The sequence below is a fragment of the Uloborus diversus genome, chromosome 5 (genome assembly GCF_026930045.1).
Source record: "Uloborus diversus isolate 005 chromosome 5, Udiv.v.3.1, whole genome shotgun sequence".
Taxonomy (NCBI): domain Eukaryota; kingdom Metazoa; phylum Arthropoda; class Arachnida; order Araneae; family Uloboridae; genus Uloborus; species Uloborus diversus.
The window spans coordinates 177,583,555-177,610,128 of record NC_072735.1 but is presented as its reverse complement, the minus strand read 5'-3'; the positions used below and the strand labels follow the sequence as shown (position 1 = coordinate 177,610,128).

Below are 26,574 nucleotides of genomic sequence, written 5' to 3'. Positions count from 1 at the left end.
ATAACAGTAATAAAGAAGGGGTTTAAGAGGTACGGCAGGTATCGTTTGAGGCTTTCGAGTTAAGAAGCAATGAAAATATTACACTCAGAACCTGAACCTTACGCAGGAACTCGAGCTGATCCATTGCGGGTGCGGGGATCGAGCCCCGGGCCGTCCACATGCGAAGCGAGCGCTCTACCACTGAGCTACACCTTTACGTGGTGATCTGTAATATGATCAATGATTCGAGAGAACCGTTTACTTAAAAGTAAAATTTTTAATTAATTATTCTGTTTAGTTGATTTCAAAAGAAAAGAAAAAAAAATAAGGAATGAGTTCAAGAGGTACGGAATGTATCGTTTATGGTTAACGAGTGAAGATGAATTAAAAACATTTAACGTAAAAAAAAACCGATCCTTTTCGTAGCAGATCTATTGGAGGTGCGGGGGATCGAACCCCGGGCCTTTCACATGCAAAGCGAACGCTCTACCACTGAGCTACACCCCCCCCCCCACCGAATGACCTGCAATATGGTCAATGATTCGAGAGAAACGTTTATTTAAAAGTAAAATTTTAAACTAATTACACCATTTAGTTGATTTCAAAAAAATAATAATAATAATAATAATAATAATAATAATAACAGTAATAAAGAAGGGGTTTAAGAGGTACGGCAGGTATCGTTTGAGGCTTTCGAGTTAAGAAGCAATGAAAATATTACACTCAGAACCTGAACCTTACGCAGGAACTCGAGCTGATCCATTGCGGGTGCAGGGTATCGAGCCCCGGACCGCCCACATGCGAAGCGAGCGCTCTAACACTGAGCTACACCTTTACGTGGTGATCTGTAATATGATCAATGATTCGAGAGAACCGTTTACTTAAAAGTAAAATTTTTAATTAATTATTCTGTTTAGTTGATTTCAAAAGAAAAGAAAAAAAAATAAGGAATGAGTCCAAGAGGTACGGAAGGTATCGTTTATGGTTAACGAGTGAAGATGAATTAAAAACATTTAACGTAAAAAAACCGATCCTCTTCGTAGCAGATCTATTGGAGGTGCGGGGGATCGAACCCCGGGCCTTTCACATGCAAAGCGAACGCTCTACCACTGAGCTACACCCCCTTACTTCATGAGGTGATAAGTGTTTTTAAATGCACTAAGAATTCTGTTGAAAACGTCAGAAACGAGAACCTACTTCCGAGTTCGCTTGCGATCAGATCAACTGTTCTTGCTTCACTTTTTTGTATTGTTCTGGCGCCATCTGTCGTAGAATACTGTGTTTATTTTATTATTTACAGTTTTGTTTTCTAATCAGAGATTCAGTTTAGAAAAAAATGAAAATTATGTCGCAATATTTGTAAAACAAACTTATCATTTGTCTTTCTCATATTACCGTCTAATATTTATATCTTTATTTTTTTGGATTCACGCCGGAAAATTTAGGTGTGAAAAAAAAAGAAAAAAAAAGAGTAAACTACAAATTTTTACCTGAATCTGCAACTGAAAAAAAAAAAAAAAAAATATATATATATATATATATATATATATATATAACTATAAAGAAAGTTTATTTAGTTCAAAGACGAAGTATATTTTTGTTGTAGCAAAATGTGTAAATTAGCCCGTTTAGTTATTCGACTAAAATTTCTCCACATAACTATTTCCGTTATTTACCTTCGATATATATTTGTAAATGTTGTTGTATGTGACTATCTATCTATGTATGGCATCGCTACTCTTGGTGAAGGACAGAAAACTGAGCATCGAGCCAGCTATAGATAGAGTAGTAATTATCCTGGCTACATGTTTAGCTAGAGTTCATAATTTTGCTACTTTAACTAGCGAAGATATTAATTACACACATAAAACTATTCTCCTTCTGGTCGTTCGTTCCTTAATCACTGTTACGTAGCTTCTCCTTTAGACAATTTCGCTTTTCCTCATCAAAGCTGAAGTGTTGTTTGGCAGCTCCTTTTTTCCCCTAAGCCACCTTTGGCATAGCAAAATTTTGGCAACTTTTCCCTTGCTTGTAATTTCTCTCTGCGGAAATGTTTCGATCTTTGAATGGTTCGAACTTCTGGTCGAGAGCATAGACATGGGAATCGGGTCTGTCATGTCAATGGTAAAGATGCGTGGTGGACTGGCAATGGAATGGTTCTGGAGGTGTGCCGCGCTGAAGAATAATTTATGTTTATTAACTAATTCAAATTAATAGTAAAGCGGGAATTGGAATGGAATGGTACCAGGATGCGTCTTGTTAAAAATTTGATGAACTGGTTACTAACTAATGTACCGCCGTAGATGGCAAGAAGGGGGCGAAGCCCCCGAAGTACATTGCCAAAGGTGGTGTACACCAATCTGCCACAGGCGAGTTGCACCAGCCGCCGAAGGGGCGAGGTCGATGCAGCCGCTGAAGGCGGCTAGTATTTTTATTAAAGGATGCTTCATCTACGAAACAAACTGTTATTACGCATACAGATAGTCATTCGTTTCACATTTTTTATTTAAAAAGGCAGCCTACTCCAGGAATTTTTGAGCCTTCCGCAAACACTGACAGAGTTGCGAACTTTGAAGGGAAATCACCGACTCCGACTCTTGCAACTTCGAACTTTCGACTCCCAACTTGAACTCCTTTACCTCAAAGTCACCCTGGGCTACGACTTCGCAGCCCTGGTTACTAATGCTCATTCATTTAAGGAAAAAACTATAATGCCTTATTTTTTAAAAAAAAATATTCGAAAAAAAAAATACAAACTGTTTATTCATTGGTTCCTGTTCGTCCACTGGTCAATCTACAATGCTTTAAATTTTACAAAAATAACGTATCCCTCTAAAACTTCGCCAGTTTAATTTGAAACAGCATTTATTCTTAAGCAGTGAGTTACCGCCCCAAAGTCAGGACTAAGGCAGAACTTCATGCAATTTACCGACAACGACATCCCGGTTATCCCATCCAGAAACTACACAAGGATGCCCCCTATGGGGGAGCAAGTGGGTGCTCAAGCCCCCCCCCCCCTTTTAGAAATTAGAATTTTCTTGCTTTTAGTACTTTTTTCTTTGCAAAAATGTGAAAACATTTCTTCTCCCGCCGTTAATGAGTAGTTAGTAAAAATGTTAAATTTTATGAACTCTAATTTGTACTGAAATCGGTTTCTGTGGGGAAAATATACTGCTAAACCATGAAGAAAATATCTGAGCCCCCTCCCCCTTATATTTTTGCATATGGGCGCCCATGAGACTGCAGTTTCGGCCTTGTTTGAACTCATCAGTCTGGTACAGTAAAACCTGTAAAGTTGACCACCTTTGTAAGTTGACCACCTGTCTATATTGACCGCTTTTGTCAGGAACGGAATTAGTCCTAACCCATATAATGAAGGAAAACTTCTGTAACTTGACCACCTCTGTAACTTGACCACCTTTCTATCTTGACCACCTGTCTATCTTGACCACTAATGAACACCAAGTTTGGTTTGGAGTATTGTAAAAAACCCTTTGTAAGTTGACCACTTGGTTTATTTTTTTTAAAATTTTATTTAGCAAATTATTTTTTTTATAGCTTTCCAAGAATATTTTTTATGCCAGACCAGCATTTTACCAACTAAATGAAACAGCAGCATAACTAAATCTCCTTTTGAGTTTAACCACATCGGAAAACTAATGAGAACCCTTTTATTCTCCAAACTTGTTTTTCGTATGTTGTTAAGCGAAAAATTTGTAATTTTTGATTAGCTATAAATTTTTAGAAACTATTAATATAAAATGAGTAACTTTTCATAAACAATAAGACTTTTTTTTTGATCAATTTGCTGAAATTTTAAATTTGCATGACACATTATACGTCATTCTGGGAAAATAATCTCTAAAAATATTTGAATAATATCTTAAATTATTGTTTCAAAGTAATGCTAAACAATAAAAGTGAGTTGAACGGAAAGGGTAGGTGTCAATTAGTCAACGGAAAGGGTAGGTGGTGCAAGAATTCCAAAAAAAAAAAAACATTACCCCCTTTATAAGTTGACCATCTGTCTAAGTTGACCACCAAAGTACTCCACCGCAAGTGGTCAACTTGCACAGGTTTCACTGTATAGGGAATTACCGAGATGGAAATATCGATGTCATCTCGCTGAAGTCGAGACCCAAGCTTTACTTTTAATTTACTAGTTGAGCTGCATCGTGTCTGCGGACTCTCGTTGGTGAGATAAATGTGCTATATCTATCAGTTAGTTGGCATGCTCGGCTTCATTGAGATAACATATACCTCCATATCAGTTATTCCTTATTCCAGACTGATGAGTCCAATGAAACTTAGGTATTAAATAACTTTAGCAAAGATGAAAATTTATCGAAGATTTCGCTATAAATAAATAAGTAAATGAATAAAATTTGAAAAACGAAAAGAAAACAAAACATTTTAAAATCTAGGTTTTTTTTTTTGTTTCCCCCCCCCCCCCCACCCCCATATGAATCTGCAGGCACCCATGTAGTTAAGACTTTAAAGGAAATTAGTGTTGGACAAAAGTAATAAAAGCTATAGATTATGCTAAAAACGATTTTCAGACATAATTATTTTGCAATAAATTATTCGAAATGCCAGCTTCAAGAATAATTGTTTGCACAAAGTGTAATTTTCTAATCAACATATCGCTCTGAGTTCATAATTAGCATCCATTCGTGAAGTAATGGTACATCAGAACAGGTTCCATTCAGGGGCGGCGGAAGTTGTTCTCAGACGAACTGTGATTCACGAGTCAGTCATTGAGGATTCGGATTTGGCACTCGTTCAAAAACCCTTGGGAAAGAAAAGATATCTCGGGTAGAAAAGAAAGAGTCGGAGACGATGATAAAGGAAGGAGGGGGGAGGGGTAAGATTTTTTCCTGTTTCTGGCCTCGAAATCAGTTGCAATAGATTGATTAGTTTCTGGATGATGAGTTGTTTTATTGATTATTTCCAATCATGATAAGAAATTTGTTGACTTTTTTATCCAATGTAATTCATTGTTGACCATTTTTTCGTTTCTTCACTCCCCCTGAAATGACAGTCTTACCAATAAAACAGTTAAGTGGCCGGATCCAGTTCAGCCTTGTCCCACAAAGCCTTTCCCTGCATGTCAGTTATTACCGAAACTTATTATCAAATTACCATGCCGTGGTGCGAGTTTCATTGTTGATGACATCAGGAGCGTTACTCTATCATTGACTTATGTATATGAGGATATATTTTTCAAGTGAACCGAAGCATTTTCAACTTGACGATATGCAAACATGAGGGGAGGGACGCCCCGACGGGAGGTCACTGCGACATCCCGAAAATTTCTTTAACCGGCAAAATTTGTCTGACGATAAAGCAAAATCATCATCATTCGCAAAATTACCATCATTCGGCGAAATTTCGAGTTCCATTCGGCAAATTGAGAATTTCTACCCTCCCAAAAATGTAAGTTCGTGTACCCCTGCATAAGGCACTATTAGTTGCACAGGGTCTGGGTCGAAATCCCGACAGCCCAAACCCCGACAGCCCAGAATCCCGACAGGGTCAAAATCCCGACAAGCCAGGATCCCGACATGGTCAAAATCCCGACAAGCCAGAATCTCGACATGGTCAAAATCTCGAGAAGCCAGAATCCCGACAGGGCCAATATCCGTAAAAAAATCTAAATACATATCTCAATACAAACATTCAATTAACTTAATAAAATACAATTTTTAACTAAATACTAGCCGCCTTACGGCTGACGCCTCGTCCTCGACACAGATAGATACGCTCAGTTTTTAATGTAAGTTTACATATGACTTGAACTTGAAATGTAAACTTGTATTATACATATTACATTATATACACATACATATACACTTACACATACGACATATATAATTTACATATTACATATTACTATTTTTTGACCACTCTATTACAATGTGAGTTCGAATGGAAAATGAAAGATTTTTCTCGCTCCATGTTATTTATTTACGCATGAAACCATACGTGATTTGGTGCTGAATGGTTTTTAGTGCCAATTTCTTCAAGAGGGTAGAGCGCGACGTCTTCTATTTCATGCGGGACTTCTATATCTCAAGAAGTGATTGACGGATTTAGAAAAAGAGAATAGATCTTAGAGGGTACGGATGATAATTCGATTTTGGTGCCAATAGCTTCAGGAGGGTGGAGCAGTCGAACGTTTTTCTCTCTCATTATTTGTGACTATCATGTCCCGAGAAATAATGCAAGAATTCAGACAAAATTTGGTCTGCAGACCTTGTGAAACACAAGGTGATGATTTTTTTTTGTCGTTAATCCTAGCAAAGAGGTGGTGCAAACGAATATTCTTTCTCGTTTACTTGACTGCTATTATCTCAAGAAGTAATGCAAGGATTCAAACAAAATTTAGCGTACAACTGCAAATTTATTTAAACAGGCACTATTTCTGTTTTAAGTTGCTTTTTTTTTCATTTTGTGAAAGTTATAATTAGGGTGATTAAATAAACAATGAAAAATAAACTAAATTTAAAATTTTACTTAGTTTTCCTGAAGCTCAGCCAAGAGAGGAAAAGGAAGAGAATTTGACCAAGCTTTTTTAAAAAAAAATCTAAACTAGCAGAGTGTTTTTCTTTTTTTCTTAGTAGAACTGCGAATACCGGGGACATTAACTAAAAACTGAATTAGCATAATTTCGCAATTTTCGTAGTGAAAATTAACAAGTTTAAAGAAGACTTTTTTCCAAGAACAATTTATTTATTTGTTATTATTATTAGCATATTTTGTGTACCCATATAATTTTAATTTTGAACCACCAAAGCCGTATAGAGCCAGAATTTTAACCTTTTTAAGCCCATTTTAAAAACAAGTCTAAACTTTTAACACATTTGGTAGCGATTTCATTGTTGGCAGGTGATCGGGAAAATCTCAATGTTTTTAAAATTTGTATCTCTTGCCATTTTCTAATTGTTAAAAAGGAAAATTTTTGTAATAGGTTTCAGCATATTGTCTCCTCAAGGCAAGGGTATAAGGATATCTTGCTATTATTCCTGAGTTAAGCTGGCATAGTTCACTGTAGCGATATAAGCAAGGCTTTTAAAGGAATTTTCAGTTGGAGGGAAAAAGCACTGAGTATCTTTTGCCAATGGGGTCGTTTCCGAAATTTTAAAAGTTTTTTTTTCTGAATGAGCAAGCTTAAAAACAAAGGATCTGAACATTTTTTAAAATAATTCGACTACGTTTAATATTTTTAAAAAATATTTTAATCGGTGCGCTTTTACCGATTAACGCTGATGAAACGTTACGCTTCTGCCGATGAAATCACTGATGAAATGCCATTCGCAGAGCGCAATATTTAATTCGCTTCTTGATTATCATAACGTGGAAACGCGGTAGACAGATGTGCCAAAGTACATCATTTGTGACGTCATAAAGACCACGCCATACTTTCAAAATCGGGCACTGAAAAAAAATTAATTAAAAGTTAAGCGTTGGGAAAATGAAAGTTTTTTCTCGCTCCATGTTATTTATCTATTTATTATTATTATTATTATTATTATTATTGTCAATTTTATCAATTTCAATAACTATTTGAAATGAAAATGTACGAAATAATTTTTATTAAAACAAAAGGGGAAAAACATTTACACGTTCAATATACATGCAAGGATCTGAACTTACTTAACTTACTGAACATACTTAAAGTGATAAATTGTGAGCGATACCACGAAGATAGTCCATAACAGATCGATTACCACGATCGTCCACAACAGTCATTATCCTCCTCTCTCGGTCATCATCCACTTTCCTACGTTTTGGCTGTGGCTCTCCGCGAAGAATACATTCCACTTGGTATTCCACATATTCTTGTTCTTTTTGGAATCCTTCAATGATGCTATAAACGCCAACATGGGCCCGTCCAATTAAGCTCTCCCATCTTCTGTGCCAAGCCTCAACCACATTTTGAGTGCGCGGAGTTCCTAGTTGAAGGGAATCAAACACACTCCAGAGTTCTGGTGGGAACAACGGCGGAACATGAACAGCAACACCATTAGTCAAACGGCGCCTCATTCTTCCACGAACGTAGTTATCTTCAAACCACTGGACGACTTCTTGAGCATCGGATGGCAAGTGGGGAAGTAAAATGTCAAATGCTGCTGAAATTTCGTCAGCTGGTAGAAAAGCTAATGCAAATAAATGACGAAGCATTAAACTCAAGTTTTCGTCTGTGCCGTAGCGCGAAGCCAATCCACTTGATTGGATTTTTCTCCAACCACACTGACACAGATGGAAAAAACAAGCTTTATTAATAACGTTGGGGAACTCAGATTTTGAAGCATTTATAGCTGCCTTTTCTAGATACTGATAATTCTAGGTGGCCTCAGTTCAATGTTATTTCCTTCAGCGAAATCAATTAAAATTTCGAATAACGTTTTGTAATTTTCTTCAGATTTACTTGTCATCAAAGCGTATACTAAAGGAAGAATTCTGAAATTTGGAGATCCGACAGGTGCGTGAATTGTATACAGCTGGTAAAATGTTGTGGGCACCGTTTTAAATGTGCCGTCCATAATCCAATAAGGTGCCTGCGATAAATGCTTAACCCCGTTTGCTACTGTTGTAAACATTAGAATTCTCTCATCTCCAACCGCAGAATCCTTTACTAAAAATAATTCACCAGTTAAAGTGTTTCGTAAATTAGGTGGAACATCAATTTCATTCAATGTTTTAGGTTCTGATGGCCGTTGGTTTTGCCTGACCCGTTAAATTTTTTTCCGAAGAGCTTCTTTTGATGGAAGGTATTGGCGAATGTTCTGAGAAGTGTTTACGACACTTTTTTGAATTATCTGGCAAGGTTGATTTCCTGTATGCCGAGCATCTTCTTTTAACTGGCCTATACACTTTGCGATAGCAGCTGCACTCGCTTGTGGAGCATGGTTATGTTCAGTAAATTTTTGGAGATGATGTTGTCCATTCAAAAATATTGTTGTTACTCGATCTTTGCACACATCATATTTTCTTTTTTCACAACACCAATAATACAAATTGTCGCGATTCTTATCTTTCACCATTAAATAACCACGCGCATTAATTTTATTACTTCCTTTTTGAGACGGAACAATTTCACAAATTTCGTCCATTTTCGGAATACTTTAATGAGCAAAAATATGACGGCAAATGAGCGCTGTCTATCTCGATGCGAACATAACCCTATAGCATGTAGAAAGCCTACAGCCATATCATTCCGTCATGGTAAAATAGTTCCCCTTTTCTTCTATTCACAGAGCTTATAAAAGATACATTTCAAACAAAAAACGTTAACATATTATACGAACCAATAAAATTAAGCATATTTATGAAATTTACGTGTATTGGTTATTATAGTTAGGAGAAAATATTCATCAACGTGAGGGAGAGTCTCACGTCATACTGATCTGACCATTCATAAGTCTTCATTATTTTGGCGGCAATGCATCTGACGTAGTAATAAAGTCGATATTTTTCTCAGCGAGATAGTATCAGAAATTGGAAGTAACAGAATTTGTTTCAATTAAAGACACATGAAAAGTTCTCGGACAGCCAGGTGAAATGAAAAACTGTCCGTTATTGAGATATGTCCGTTATTCCGATAAGAAACCGTTATTTTTATTTTTATTTATTCATTTATCTGTTTCTAACTGCATTGTACAAAGAGCCATTTAGTGTCATTTTCGTGTCCTAAAATTAAAATTCGAACGGTTTGTTTCTTTTTTGGCTTTCGAAAACCCCTCCACTTTCCTTCTCGAGTGTCCAAGTACCTTCCAGACAAATTTGGTTCAGATCCAACAAAAACTGGATTTGTAAAGGGAACATACATAAATATATATTCTTTGTTTTATTTATTTAGATTGTTTAAACAGATGATTTTATTCATTGAAAGAAATTGAATTTTAAATCTTTAAGAGTTAAAAAGAAATTTTTTTTTAAAATTATTAAGTATTTTCTTCTAAATTTTAAAAAAAAATTAAATACTTTTTTGTAAACTTATACGTCATTTTATAAAACCTATTTTAATGATTACCAGAGAAAAGTAAAATATGAGAGAAGGGAGCAGGGGCGGACTGAGTTCTCTATTAAAGCGCCAGCCTTTACTTTCTGAATGGCACATTTGAAGGAATATGCACCCCCCCCCCCTCACTTCGAAGGGTGAAACACGGGGATTTGAGGAGAGGGGTAAGGGAAGTCCATGTTCTTATTCTGACAGCCTACGCTTTATCATTACCATAGCACTCCACAGGGGCGGACTCGTTCACTCGTTCTCCCACTAGGGCGCTAGCCTTGATTCCCAAAGAGCGCAAAAATAAATAAATAAAATCGAAAGCGCAAGAAATATAATAAAAAAAACAGAAGGTAAATGAAAACAAAATGAATGAAAAAAATGAAGGAACAAAAAACAAAAATTCCGAAGGCAGGTTTGAGAGCGCATGAAAAAAAAACAGAGGCGCAGACGTTCGAGAACGCAAATGAAGTAAAATAAAATAGAATTAAAATAAAAAAGACACATAAACGCACAGGTTGAGAACGCAAAAAAAAAAAAAAAAAAGTTGCACACGCTTGAAGGCTCAAATAATGAAGTAAAATAGAAAATTTTCAAGAACGGAAAAAAAAAAAAATACGCACACACACACAAAAGGTGCGCGAGGGCCCAAAAAAATTGAAGGTGCTTGGATTTGAAAGCGCAAGAAAAAAAAAAAAAACAGAGTCGAACAGGCTTGAGGGCGCAAAAAAAAAAAAAAAAAAAAAAAAAAAAAAAAAACCCAGAAGGCACACAGGTTTGAGGGCTAAAAAAAGAAAACGCTCAAGTTCAAGGGCATAAAAAATAAAAGATAGAAAAAAACGAGATCGCACAGGTTTAAGGGCAAAAAAAAAGCGCTCCAAAAAAAAAAAAAAAAAAAAATGCACGCAGAAGGAGTTTGAGGGTGCACAGACGGGAGTGCGCACCGGCCCGCGGGCTAGTCGACCCTTAGCGTTCCGTAAGCAGCTCTCAGGAAGTATGTTGAGGGGTCGCTAGGCCTTACTGGGATTTCGAGCCTATATTTGCAGAGCTGCGGAGTCGGAGGAAAAATGACCGACAACGAATCCGACTCCGGGAATTTTAGAGCCATCGACTCCGACTCTTAGGCCCCAAAACTAGTTTGACTCCTTCCAGCACTGGCAGAGTTGTGAACTCTGAGGGAAAATGACCGACTAAACTCTTGAAATGTCAAACCTTTGACTCCCGACTCCGACTCCTCAATCCCAAAAACAGCCCGACTCTTTCAGCCCTAGATATTGGACAGCCGCGATTTTGGTTTGTCGGGATTTCGACCCTGTCAGGATTATGGCTTGTCGGGATTTTGACCCAGTCGGGTTTTCGACCCTGTCGGGATTATGGCTTGTCGGGATTTCGACCCTGTCGGGATTATGGTTTGTCGGGATTTCGGTTTGTCCGGATTTTGACCCAGTCGGGATTTTGGTTTGTCGGGATTTTGACCCAGTCGGGATTTCGACCCTGTCGGGATTTTGGCTTGTCGGGATTTCGACCGAGTCGGGATTCTGGCTTGTCGGGATTTCGGCTGTCGGGATTCTGGCTTGTCGGTATTTCGGCTGTCGGGATTACGTCCGGATACCAGTTGCACAGTAGGTTGGGCATGCGACCATGAGCGCTCCCAGACGGGTGTGAATCACGGCAAAGGAATGGCTGTTAATTGTGTGTGTGTGATTGGTTCTGCTCGTTTTTCGATCACTGTCTAGTGAGTGGTTCAGGACGGCTGTGCTCAGAGACCTCTCTTTCCGTTAGAATTGTAGCTGTTCATAGAGGCCCTTCGTGTTCAGCTTGTTTAACCAATATCGTTACATTAAGAGATGGTCGCTCGTAAAGGTTGTAATTCGCTTCTAGTGCTTGACACTATACGTCACCTTACTGTAATTTCAGATATTAGCCAATGGGGGAAACATTTTAATTTTACGAGGACAGGGGAGGAATGGCTCATTGGACAATGGGGTCTTTTCCGAAATTTCAAAAGTATTCTTTTGTGAAAGAGCATGCTTAAAAACACAGGATTTGATCATTTTTAAAATGATTTGACAAAGTTTAATATTTTTTAAAAAATATTTAAATCAGTGCGCAGATGCAATTTCATTTCTTATGCTTCTGCGCATGACATCACAAGTGATAAAATGCCATTTACTGACGCCTGCGCAGAGATTAATATTTAATTCGCTTTTTTACTCACCTTTCCTGGCAAAGATATGGTTGTAGCAAGTATAAAGCACAATATTTAATTTGCTTCTTGATTATCGTAAGCTGGAAACGTGGTAGACAGTAAGCGTGCATTCAGTGCGTCAGTCGACTAGCGCGACAAAGTTCATCACTTGTGACGTCATAAAGACGACGCCTTATTTGAAAAATCAGACGTTTCAAAAAAATAATTAGAAATTAAACGTTTTGAAAATAAAAGATTTTCCCCGCTCAATGTTATTTTATTTCACTTATTCTATCAACTTAAATGACTAAAAGTAGTATTTTTGACTGATGGAAACGACACCATTCATGTCCTATGTAATTGGGTTGGTCTTTGTTTTACCTCTTCATTGGCAAATGGGGGTACTTCCTTCAGTCAAAAGTACTACTTTTAGTCACTGAAATTGACAGAATAAGCAAAAAATGAACATGGAGCCAGGAAATACTTTTATTTCCCAACATTTAGTTTTTAATTACATTTTTTTTTAATGTCAGATTCCTAAAACGAAATGTTTCATCGTGTGACGATTGAGGAAAGCCATCTTGAATCGGAGCGCGTGATTGTCTTTTCTGGCAAGATATCGCTTTTTAGTGATTTTTTTTTTTTTTTTTTCACTCAGAGCAATTATGTGAATGAAATATTCATTTGGTGAAGCTTGGCAATGTCTTGAAACTTTATTCTGGTAACCCTAGTGACTTGCTCTTTTGCGACAAGGGGTGTGCACAGGGGGAGATGGGATGCGTGTTGTCCCGGGCCTAAACTGGGGCCAATATCTTTTAAATGAGAGTGGAAATATATGTAGGGACGTATTGGTAAACAATGTGGAGGGGCCCATAAAAGTCATTTGTGACGGGCCCCAAAATGTATGTGCTCGCCCCTGCCTGTGACGTATGCAGTAAAAATGAAAACAACGTCTGAAAGTCTTTTAAGATTAGTTTTTTAAGGCAGAAAATAAGTGAAAATTACGAAAAAAGTAACTCTCCTTATGCTTTCGACCATGTTCTCTCAGAATTTTTTTTTTTTTTTGAAAAATGGGAAACAACCCAATTGCAAATCAGAGTACCAAACACGAGTCTAGTAACCTTTTACCGACTTAACAAAAAATGAATGAAAAATGCATTTTTGAAAAAAATAATCTCCTATTTTTTACTGTGGCTTCAATCAGTAATAATTATGAAAAGTATAGTTTACGATTTCACTCAAACCTGTTTTTGTACGATCTTTTTTGTGAGATTTTTTTTTTTTTTTTTTTTTTGTGCGGTATATGAAAGTTTCAATCAGATTGAGACTTAAGTGACGAAATTATTTATAAAACGAGTGCGAGGGAGTGTCTTGAATTGACCACGGGGGATCCCGATGGGAGGTCACTGTGACCTCCCAAAAATTTCCTTAGTAAGAAAAATTTTTCGGACTATTCGGAAAAATGATCATTACTTGGTTTATTTTGATTTCGTTTAAAGAAGCAGTTCCTAGTTATTTCGTAAGTTTTTGGGTTGTTTTCTACGTGAGACTTTTTTTATGCGGTCCCTATCCTCCGCATAAAAAAAAAATATTTTTAAACTGTGTAGCGAAAACTATTTTTATAGCTACTCGTGAAGTTTTAAACGATTTTTTTGTGCAATTTTTTTTATGCGGTTAACTATCCACTGCACAAAAACAGGCCTGGGTGTAGTTGCAAACAGCAACTGCAATCTGCAGTATAATTTTCAGTTCATTGAATTTTTCCAATAACCACTCCCGTTTCACTGGTTATGTTCTATGTATTTTGAATGAAGACTTATGAATTGTGATTCGCGTTCGTCATATAATGTACAATTACCTCTGCTGTGCTGGTTTAAAAGTATATTTGATTTACATTTTCTTTTTAGTACAAATTTTCATATTTATTCCTTAAAATTAAGTTTATTTCATTATAGCTCATGCTTTTCCTGTATGAAAAAAGGAAGTAAAACATTCAACTTTAACAAACAAGGATCCAGTAAAATAAGACATGGCAACGTCAAATCGCACGAATGTCAGCTTACTGCAGACACGTGTTTCGGCGTTAGAATGAACGCCTTTTTCACTGCAAAAGATATGAGCTTTTGTCGGATGTCTTTTTATCCATTGCTCATTTCCTTTGCATTGAAAAAGACGTTCCTTGTAATGCCGAAACGCGTGTCTGCAGTAGACTGTAATTTGTGCTATTTGGCGTTCTTATTTCCTAGTTCACTTTTTACGCACAAAGATATTTATTCAACAAACAATGACTTATTTGAGATTCTTCTTGAATTTGCGTCACTCCTTTTGCTGATGAAACTTAGTGCGCGCGTAACTCCATTAAATGTTTTGAATATTTCCCTGTTTTTAAATGTTTTGTATATTTGATAGTTTAAACATTTATTATAATGATTTCATTTCATATCCCGGATAACATAGGTATGCGTCATCTTCCTGCTTGAATATTGAGTTTTAATCTTTTTGATGCAATTAAAGTTTTTTTATGCCATTTCTTATCATACCCTTCTTTATTGAAGGAAACTATGATAAGAAATGTATTAAAACAATGTAATATTGAGTGAATTTTTGGCTGCATTTTACTACCGCACCATAATATTTATCTAAAAATAATAAAAATAAAGTGTCTGGTGCGTCAGCTTTTAGTGTTTTGACTCACACGCTTTATTGTATTGCGTCAATATCAGTGGAAATTGAACAATGGGGTGGTTTCCTTCAGTCAAAAATATACTACTTTTAGTCATTGAAATAGATAAAATGAGCACAAAAAAAAAACATGGACCCAGAAAATACTCTCATTTTCCCAACAGTTTTTTTTAATTAATTTTTTGAACTGTCCGATTTTTCAAACAAGGCGTGGTCTTGATGACGTCACAAATGATGCTCTACGGCGCATCTTTCTTCCGCGTTTCCACGTTATGATAATCAAGAAGCGAATTAAAATTGCGCGCTACGCTTGGTACCAACCATATCGTTGCCAATACACGTGAGTAAAGATGCGAATTAAATATTTTGCTCTGTGAATGGCAACACAGAATGGCATTTCATCATTTGTGATGTCATCGGCATAAAATATAAGTAATGAAAGTGCTCCGATTTAAGTAATTTTTTAAAAATATTGAACTTAGTTCAATTATTTAAAAATGGTCAGATCCTATGTTTTTAAGCACGCTCTTTCAAAAAAAAAGCACTTTTAAAATTTTGGAAACGACCCCAACTTTTTTTTTTTACTAAGATGCGACACTCGATTCTTCAGTACCTGGAATCATTTCACAAGATATTTTGCGTGATATTATGATAATAACATTTTTTGCGTTTTGCCTTTGAAGTTTGCACCATTTCTGTACTCATATAAAGACTTATCTGTAGGCAGTGATAAAACTGTAAGGACAACTGCAGCTAAAGAAATCTCATTAAAAATAAAAGTTTTTTGATTCGAATGAAATTTTAAGCCATGTTTAGGCCGTAAAATTTGTGTCTGTTTCTAAGAAAACGAAAAAGTTAACTTGAAACGTAATCTTTTCCGAAGCCTGTACGCATAAAGGAATAACTTCACAGATTTCACACAGTTTTTTTTTCACTGCAGCATAGATCTGGAACCACCTTCTTGGTTGATGGGGGGGGGGGGCAGATTGCTTTGGTAGCATTTCAGGGAAGGGGACCTATTGACGTGAGGAGATGACCACCCCTGTAAAAACGCAACCAAATGAAATACCATTTCGTAAAAATATACAGTCAATTCATTTTTGAAAAAACTTCGAATTAAAGAAAGTTAACTTCGAGAAAGCGAGAATAATTATCATGGAATTAAAGACAAAGGGGTCGGGACTTAATAAAAACTTCGAGTTATAGTAATATTCGAGTTATCGGACTTAGAGTTATCGCGAATTGACTACATATTTTTATCCAGTCTGAATTACAAACTGAATTAACGATACTTTATTCCATGGGCGTATCCAGCTGAAAATGAAAGGAGGAGCTGGCCCGTCATTTGAGCGATTAAGGGGGGAGGGGGCTCAATTGGGCGGATTCTGGGAACAATGTGAAGATGCATTTATGTATGATTTTCTTGTTTTCTCAATGAAACGCGTGGAGTGTATAACATTTGCCCCTCTCCCTCTCCTCGCCTGAAAAGTTCTGAAATGACGAGTCTGTGGGAGGTACTTTTTTAAATCCGAACTTATCCCCGGTGATGGGGAAGGGGTCGAGTGAAAAACACACTTTTGTAAAAGAAGGAACACTTTTTTTTTTGTGGGAAGTTTTTTGGAAAAAGGAAGTATTTCTGTTGCTGTGTTATTTTGCGTTTCCTTTATAACGGTGTTGCGGAGATAACTCATCTGAACACCAATAACTTTCCCTATCCATCGAGCTTGAGAAGAAATGTACACTTCCAAAATCAGGTGCAAAGTTAGAAGAGCCGAACTCATAAGTTCAGAAAATTGAAGCAATCGTTTTTTTTTTTTTTTTGTTTTGTTTTTTGTATTTTATTTATTAATTTTTCAATATTTTCTTTTTTGAAAGAAAAGGTGGGTGGACAGATGCTCTCCCTTGCTTTTCTCTGGACACGTCCATGCAGGGCCGCAAAGAGCCAAGGCGGGCCCTTTGTTAGTTATGTCATCCCCCCCTCCCTTCCCCACAAAAAGAAAAAAAGAAGGAAAGAATAGAAAAGGGGGAAAAGAAGAAAAGATGGAGAGGGAGAAAAGAAAAGGGGAAAAATAAAAACTGCTGACTAGAACTCAATTAACTCTATTTTAAATGCCGCAACTGTTGTACAAAATTCTCTTACTCGGAGTCCCCCCCCCCCCCAAGGCCCGGGCTACTAGTTTCCGACCCTAGTCTGCGTCCATGATTTTATTAAAGCACTCGCTTTCAAAATAAAGAGAGAGAGAGAGATTAATAACGATTCCGCAATTAGGATGAATCTGTTGCTGGAGAAATCAGAACAAAAAATGGCTTTGAAATCAACCACGAAGAAAAAGATGGTTACGTTCCATGATAAGAGGTTGAAGATTTTCCGTCGTTTACAATTTGATAGCTTTAAGGTCATGTGTGAGAGCTCGCTAATGTTGGTCAAGGTTGCCGAGTCGGGAGAAGAAGCACGATATAAAGAATTCTCACTTCTGAAAGAAAAAGAAAGGCTTTGATTTCCTTCCTGTTTTTATTTGAATTTGTTTTCAATAACGACGTTCGGAACATCGATCAGAGTAAAAATTAATGAACATGATAACAGCACAAAGTAAACAAAACAAAAATCGAACGCAAAAGCATAAAAAAAAAGGAACAACAGGTCATGACAGTCGCACGAATGTGGGCAACGACACACTTAACTCTCAGCGTAATCCTTAACGGACTTATGAACTACTGTACTGGCATTGTGGGTTGAAACCAAGGATTTTGAGGGATTGATCTCCTACATCGTCCCATCGTTGCCCCATTGCCCACAGCATAAAAATAAGTTTAATTGTACAATGGAAGAGATGGATATGACTTGAGATAGCCACAAAATTCTATTCGCATCGTATAAAAGACCATACTTCAAAGTCTCTAAGTTAAAATATATTTGAATAAAACAAATCACTGGATTGTTGTTTCCGGAACTCCAATAGGAAATTGAAAAAATCATACGTGAAAAAATATTGAAAGTCCAGATATGAAGGTTTTATCACATTTTCGATTTATGGTCGCTGACATCATCTTAAAAGTGAGTTTGAACTCTTTCCGAAAATAGAAACTCGTGTAAAGCTCTTTATCATTTCCTCTTGTCGTTGGAGAGCTTTTATTTCTCTGGCGGAGGAAGAAAAAGAAAGAAAAGAAAAAAAAACACATGCACACAGACACACAACAAACCCTGCAACAAACCGAGAATGAAAATGATAGCATCCAGCCAAGCAACAAAGGAAAAGTTGTTCGCTGAAGTCATTGGGAAGACCAACTGGAAGAGGATATATTTATTCTCGAAACAACGATAAAAAATATTCAAAAGCCTTTTTCAAAAGTATACGAATGCAAGTAAACGTTCTCACCAGTGACGCAGCCAGAAAAATTTCCTGGGAGGGGTTTTCAAAATCGGAAATTGTTGCTTTATTTCGCACTCATTTGCAAAAATATTCAAATTATTTAAACTAAGAGTTTCTATGGATTAGTAATTATTCATTTATAACACTCGGTCAGAAGTAATTAATAATTCATTTGATATAGCTTATCGCTATGACTTTAAAACAAAGAAAGAGGAAAAGTAGCTCCTCATATTTCTCATTAGCTTTACTTTAAATCTTATATTCTTTTTTTTTTTTTTTTTTTGAGCAACACGATTGCTTATTGTTCTCATTTGACTGTTTTTGGCGTCTTTTCATTTTTCCCACCGCCACCCTCCACACCATCACCGTCGACCGGCTCCTCACGATGCTGCTCCTATAGCGAAAGCCGTCTGCCGTCTCCAGGTTGCATCCATGTCCTACACACACACAAGCATACATACACAACTACACACACACACAAACACATGCACACACATACACATACACACATACACAAACACATACACACATACAAACACATACACACACGCATACATACAGACACCCACACATACACACACGCATACATACAGACACCCACACATACACACACGCATACATACAGACACCCACACATACACACAAAAAAAACATATACACACACATACAATCAACTGCCCACACATTCATGTTTGCACACAGACAAAAACACATATGCCTACACACACATACACATACCCCCCCCCCACACACACAACTACTCACACACTTATGCTAGCACTCAGACACAAACACACATGCCTACACACATACACATCACCCCCCCCCACACATAGACACAACTACAAACACACTTATGCTAGCACTCAGACACAAACACATGCCTACACACATACACATAACCCCTACACACAAACACATACCCCCCACACACAAACACACACGCCTACATACACACACACACTCGTGATTGCGAAAAACATAATTTGAATTCAAAATGTAAAAATTCAAATTAATTTTTCTTTTTTTTTTTTTTTTTTTTTGAGAGAGAGAGAGATCATTAAAATCTCTTTTTCAAATACACGAATGTCAAATACTAGCTAATAACGGTTTCGATCTTTCGATGAGAATTGGGAAAGAGCCTTAGAAAATCCGGTGTGTGGAAGGCTTCCTTTCTTTCGGTTTCCCTAAAATGGATTTGTGCAGTGCAGGAAGTACTGGGTGACACATGATACCCTGTTACGCTTTATTGAGACCATTTCAGCTGTTTTATACCTGTAGGGTGTTCCCCATGAAATATTGCTTGCATATTTAAGAACTGAAGAGTGATTTCCCGATCATTGAAAGAAGTAAGATATTTTGTTGAAACCTATTCCTCTTTGTAAAGTTTAAATACTGTTTTTTTCCCTTGATTTGTAAGGAAGAAATGAATTATACGAATGCTGGGAGGGGTTTTAACCCCCAAAACCCCTCCCGTGGCTGCGCCACTGGTTCTCACACCAAGGGCCATAGGTTGCTCGTACAGGAAAGCAAAGGGAGCAAAAGCTTTTTAGAGTTTAATAGTAACGATCGGTTAATGATTTTTTACAGGCAGATTGATTTATTTCACGAAATTAAAAACCGTAAGTTCCTAACAAATAGACCTTTCTCGTGTTATTTCATAAAAATGGAACCTTTATTTGGAAGGGGGAGTCTACGGTGGTCATAGATTTCTATTTTCTAGCCACATTCCCTGTTTTAGCGAGGTCACTTAATCAGCAATGTGAAAATCCAGTAATATATAGCCAAATTTGCAATTTCACGGAAAAAGGAAAAAAAATCAACTTTCGAGGGGTCCAAATAAACTCCCACCTCTTTTGACCCTCCACTTTTTTGGATCACCTATTAGACTGAAAGACCAATCGCCATAAATGACAAATTTATGTTTTTTAAAAGTACCTACTAAACGAGTAAAATAGCACTAATTCTCTTAAAGTAACCCACACGCACGATTAAACACATGCTTTTTAACATGCAGATTTTAATGACTTGCTTCGGGAAATTTCTTCTGGATTCACTATATACTGTTCTGCGTAAGAACTGATCGACCTCAGTCTGGAATGAATTTTACATAAATCTCGCAAGATTTCAAAATCGTCTGGGAGCGGCAAATTCACCCCATTTGTGTGTGTGTGTGTATCTGTGTTTTCTTTGAAACTCAAAATTTCAACTTGAAGGAAAATGGGTAAAGGCGGTGGTTTCAAGATTTTACCCAGGTTCGTGAAAAAAATCGAATATCCGACACTCAGGACCCGATTTACCTCTGAAATTAGGAAAGCTTAGCCTCATTTTGGGGCCTTTAATATTTTATGCACATTGTTACAACATTGACTAATGCTAAGTGGCTCAGCAGAATTCAGATTTAAGTATATTCCACCTTCGACTGACAGAAATTTCGTTTATTACATATGTTGCACTTGAATTCTCAGCAAATTGGAGAAGTAAAATGTTGTATCAGATTTGACATTCACAAAGGAAATTAAATGTCATAAAAGTACATTGTAACAGAGTTGAATCAAATCCCACATTTGAAAATCTAGCTTATAGCTACAGTTTATAAAATGTCCGTACTTTCAATAATTTCATTATTTCAAACATTTTTGTTTCAGCAAGTTCAAATGTTTGCGATCTCTTTAAAAAACACAGTTGAAAGCAGAAACTGGAATGAGGTGGTTTCCTTCAATCAAAAGTACTACTTTTAGTCATTGAAATGGATTGAATGAGCAAAAAAAAAAAAAAAATAATAATAATAATAACATAAACGCAGAAAAAAACTTTTATTTTCCCCAACAGTTTTTTTTTAATAAATTTTTTTTAATGTCCGATTTTTCAAGCAAGGCGTGGTCTCTATGACGTCACAAATGATGCACTTTGCCGCATCTTTCTACTATGTTTCCACGTTATGATAATCAAGCAGCGAATTAAAATTGCGCTCTACGTTTGCTATCAACCCTATCGTTGCCAATACACGTGAATAAAGATGCGAATTAACTATTTTGTTCTGTGAATGGCAACATTGAATGGCATTTCATCATTTGTGATGTCATCGGCAGAAGCTTAAACAATAAAAGCGCACCGATTTAAGTATTTTTTTAAAAATATTAAACTTAAATAAATTATTTAAAAAATGGTCAGATCCTATGTTTCTAAGCATGCTCTTTCAGAAAAAAATACTTTTAAAATTTTGGAAACGACACCATTGTTAAGCACAGTTTTACAGTAATAGTTGAAATATCGTAGGTTGGGCCCCCTAAAAGTTCTGAGGGGATGCTCAAGCTTCCCCCAGCCTTTTGGGGAATTCAGGCCCTGCCGGCACTGAAGATCGAACTCTTTTGTCATTGCTGATTAATTTCATGCCTAATACAGTCGAACTCGCTTATGACGAGACCGGTTTAACGAGAACCCGGATTTAGCAAGGAAAACAGAAATACTTGGTTAGAATGATGTTTAAATATGGAAGCATAACTCGCTGTTATCGAGCAAACCCCGCTTAGAGCGAGCAAAATTTTTAGGATTAATAAAATTTCTATTGATTTTTAGCTTAACTTAGCCTTTTTTGGGAAATTTACTTTAACATTCCAAAGTCAATGAAAGTTAGTGCTAAATCATAAATGCTGAGAACAAGAGATGACAGCCCTTCTTTTAATTTGTGGGTTAAAAAAAACATTTAAAAATGTTATGTGTGTGTATATGTGTAAAACAATGATATAAGAAAGAGACATTCAGACAGTTAAAAGCAAAGCAACAAACTCATTTGTTACTGCACAGTAATAAAAAAAATATATATATATATATATGATCAATTTTTGCGATTTTTTTTTTCAAGAACCTGCTTTTTACGAGTACTCGGTTATAACGAGCAAATATCGCGGTCCCTTGCTCTTGCTATAAGCGAGTTCGACTGTAACATGTTATCGTTTTGTTTACACTTTACAGTATCTCCTGAGTGTCGACCAATCTTCGAACCATTAACGCCGTAGTCGAATTAAAGGTGGGAAATTTTGAATGCTCTAACGACCCTTCTCGGCACTTCTTTAAAATGAAAATAATAAATTACATTTAAAAAGAAAGAAGAAACATTTCTGCTCCTCAGACAGCAAGAAGATTGCAAGAAAAAGACCCCTGCGCATATTTATAGCCACTTGATCCCACAATTCCATTCGCTTTAGGCGGCAAAAGAAGACACTCTTGGGAAGTTAGTTTTTTTGGCCTATGTTGTGGTGACGCTTCTACGTGAAAAAAAAATTTAAAATAAAGATGGTGTTCGTTCATTATTATAGCCAGAGGTTCACCACTGAATGGAATAAACGATTCCCTTGGCCTGCGAAAAGAGTGAGTTCATTTTGTTCTTTCTTCCTCTTTTGCAAATATTATGTTACCTTGAACGTGCTCTGAATTGATGAAAATGATGTAAACTTTAAAATTCGAATATATTTGTTTTGAATATTTTCGAGATTGGATTTCGCAAATAGTTGAGCTTTCAATCATGCGAATTTAGCATTTAATCAATAAAATTTATTTATTCGATTCGCGTTGAAAATAGTCTTTGAAAAACCAAATCTCGTTTTTGTGTGTTTTTTATTTGATTGAATATTCAATGCGAATACAGCTCTTTGGCTTTAATCTCACTAAAAATGTTCTCCATTTGACGTAGTTAGGGGGATGGAGGGAGGTCATGGCATAGACTGCGTCATTGAAATATTTAGGGGGGTGTTTAAAGAGGTATTTTTTCTTTTTTCCTTTTGGCTGTTGCTTTTGAGATGGGACTCCGCAATATTAAAGGGGCCGGGGTGCGCCCTTGCTCGTAGGGGGGAGGAGAAGCCCTGACGAAAGGACTTTTCCTAGAACGAATTTTGGATTTTTGCCTTTTTTGAAGAAAGTTTCTCATTTCTACGCGAGTTTGTTTTCACTTAGCTCTATTCTGGATTCCACTCGAACCAAACCATATATCTGCAAGAGAATGCAGTTGTTATGAATTGGAATCTTTCATCAGACCTACTGCATTAGTTCCGAGAATGACGATCTTAGCGTGGGTGGGGTGGGGGGGGGGGCATAAGGAAATGTAAAAACAGCAACTGCTGTAGTTTTTGTATCGTTTTAATTTCTTTCAAGAATGCAGGTATGTGAAGCACATAATCTGCTAACAATCCTACTGCAGATGAAAAGATTTCGAATTTTTAAAATCATAAATGGCATTTGTTACAGCAGAAAACATACCAGAGATTAAAATCCTGGCACTAGGAAATATTGGAAGAGTTTCATAATAAAAATGTACCTTGTTCTTTAACTTCCATGTAAAAAAAATTCTGAACATTTACTATCAATGGATGCAAAGCAATAAAAAGTTTGCAAAGCAGTGAGCAGTTGCAAGTCGAATCTCACACTACTTGAGATCTGAGACATGTCTTGTCCCAATTTTTGTGAACAACCATGTTCTGTCAGGCAAAATCCGTCACACAGAAGGTGCATACAGCTACCTAAACAGGAACAGTTGATGAAATGTTCTTGCATAACAATAAATGATTGCTAAAGATGTACAAAACTTAATCTTGATTAAAAAACGTTTGAAAGTGAAAAGAAATTAAAAATAAAAGTTTGGGCAAGACACTGAGTCATAATAATTACTGATTCATTCTGTTTATATCTCTCTTATTGAAGGAGAAAAAAGGAGAAAGAGATCTTTTATTTCCTTTTCCTGTGATTTCTTCGAATGAGTGCCATGGAAAAATGTTCTTTGTGCATTATTTGCATGGCAATACTTGACACGGCCTTGGTGTCGTATTTGTTTCATTCTCTAGAAAGAAAAGTTCTGTATTAAAAAGAGTGGGTGAGTATGTTGGAGTAACATGAATTTATTCTGTTGAATTTTCCCCAAATAATTAAAATAGTTATTAACTTTCGGAATAAAAATAGCCTTTTCCCTTGAAAACTAACTTCAGCTGGCGTTGGATTATTGTTAAGTCTTTACGAATTCTTAGTTCTGACTTTCTGGGGTGAGATCTTGCAAAACAGTTTACATTGAAATTGGCTTCTTGGTAAAGTTTTTTGAAAAATCGCTTGATTCCAAGAAATATAATTATTGCAAACTGCAATTAGTTTCTGAGCGCACATGACTTCGCAAAACAGATTCCTGATTACGCTATTATTTAAATAGTACTTTACTGCCAATCACGTACTCATTCCATGTCACGTGATTGAAAATTTGCTCTGTGAATACGGAGCCAAAGAAGCAATGCATCTATCTAGGTCCATTTACCTGGTTATTATATCCTCTTCTTCTTTTGAAGTATTTTGTTGTTGTTGTGCCGATTGCAGTGTCGCAGAGCATCTTTCGTTGTTTGTTTCCTATGTGTGATCATACATACGATGTACCCTATATTACAGCAACTCACTTTCGATTTATGGATCGGCTACAACGTATTTTGCTCAAAATTCGAAGGTCACGAGTTCTAATCCTGGCGTTAAAATCGCTGCATTGAGAAACCAGCAGTTGAGATGGCTGTCTGTTCGTCTTCCTAGCGTTCTCATGTTGAAGACACAAATGCATGGCGGCATTCCATAGTCGGGTGCCCATCCCCCCAAGAGCAAGTGCGTAGCCCCCAAATACCATGAACTCCCCAGAGCAAGAGCCCCCCCCCCTCCCAAAAATAAGGGTAAATGCTCCTCAAAATACACTCCCCCCCCTAGAAAAATCACTGGCGCAGTCTGCGCCATGACTCTTTAGGTGGGCACCTCTGTCTAAGTCTTCCAAAACTGCTTTACTTCAAAGTACTTTGCACCGAAATATGTAAAACATTGTTCCTTGAGACTTTTAAAAAACAAAAAAAAAAAAAAAAAAAAAAAAAAAACAGGGAACTTTGTAATTTGCAAACACTGAGTAAAATAATACCTTGTGTAGAACCTCTACCCATCGTTCCCGTATCTTTCGTTATGCTGTTCGAATAATCTTGTTTTTACTGTACAGCCATGAACTCCATCTAACGTTCATTTTACCCGCATAGATCGTTCGTGAAACCAGTCGAGTCCAGTGTTTATCGTTCAAATACTTTTACTGGTCTAGAAAAAATAAAATAGTTTGTTCTAGACGCTTGTCCCCATATTTGACGATTACGCAGCAGTTGCGTGTTTGATTGACTTAATTTTTTGTTTTAAAAAGATTGCAGAGGACGAAGAAAAATACGTTTCTTTAAATTGTTCCAACTAGTATTGCTGGGCCAGCGACGCCCCGATGGGAAGTCAAGGGAGGTCACTGGGACTTACTAAAAATTGCCTTATTCGGCAATTTTCGTCTGGCAATTCGGCAAAATCATCATCATTCGGCAAAAATTGTCATTCTTTGGCAAGATTTGGAGTTCCATTCGGCAAAATTGTCATTCTTTGGCAAGATTTGGAATTCCATTCGGCAAAATTGTCATTCTTTGGCAAGATTTGGAGTTCCATTCGGCAAAATTGTCATTCTTTGGCAAGATTTGGAGTTCCATTCGGCAAAAATTGTCATTCTTTGGCAAAATTTGGAGTTCCTTTCGGCAAAATTGTCATTCTTTGGCAAAATTTGGAGTTCCTTTCGGCAAAATTGTCATTCTTTGGCAAAATTTGGAATTCCTTTCGGCAAAATTGTCATCCTTTGCAAAAATTTTGGAGCTCAATTCGGCAAATTCAGAATTTCCGCCCGAACAAAAAATTGAGTTTGGAGCTTAATAGTTTTCTAAAAGTTTTCCATCGTCTGTCTCAGCAAAAATCCCCTCCTCTCTTCTGCCAATATCAGTCGAATGACTTATCTGACAAAAAGCCATATGCTTCCACGTTCACGATTGTTGTCTTAACGGATCTCTTCCTCACCTTCTCCTCTCAAGTATTTCGATAACAAAAGTCGTCTCCGAAATAGAACGGGCCCGCCGCAGCAGGTGAAAGCGAGCGCGGAACTCGTTTTGGGGCTTTCTCTTATCGGGCCGCGGTTTTCAATGCTTTCATAACTCATCAGTAGGAGGAGGAGGAAGGAGTGGATAGAGGACACACACGAGTCCTTCGGAGACCGCATGTGCGTAGGAAACGGGAAGTGGTGGGCGTACGCGTGTTTGAAAAGTCGGCTCCGAGCCGAAGGGAAGCATGCCGACGTTCTACACGAGTTTCTTCAGCAGTAGGAAGTAGCAGTTCGCAGTTTGTCAGAAAGGTGAGCGAATGTTTGCATCGTATTGTTTGTTTATATTATATCACACTAGCGGTACTCGTAGCAGAGGTCATTTGGTTCGCCTGTACATTTACAAATAATGGATGAATTTGTCGCCAATTCGCTATGTTCATTT

The 26,574-nt window shown here is 36.9% G+C and overlaps 1 protein-coding gene and 2 non-coding genes across 3 annotated transcripts in view; 1 reads left to right on the top strand and 2 right to left on the bottom strand.

The window, feature by feature from the left end:
- Positions 1-414: 414 nt before the first annotated feature.
- Positions 415-486, bottom strand: Trnaa-ugc (transfer RNA alanine (anticodon UGC)). Its single transcript has one exon. It is a non-coding gene; the product is annotated as a tRNA-Ala (tRNA).
- A 545-nt stretch (positions 487-1,031) lies between these two features.
- On the bottom strand, positions 1,032-1,103 carry Trnaa-ugc (transfer RNA alanine (anticodon UGC)). Its single transcript has one exon. It is a non-coding gene; the product is annotated as a tRNA-Ala (tRNA).
- Positions 1,104-23,384: 22,281 nt separating this feature from the next.
- The window catches only part of LOC129223295 (calpain-A-like), a 93,418-nt gene continuing 90,228 nt past the window's right edge, over positions 23,385-26,574 (top strand). The window contains 2 exon segments of the mRNA XM_054857861.1: positions 23,385-23,390; positions 26,256-26,441. Of these exon segments, the coding sequence (XP_054713836.1) occupies positions 23,385-23,390; positions 26,256-26,441 (192 nt within the window).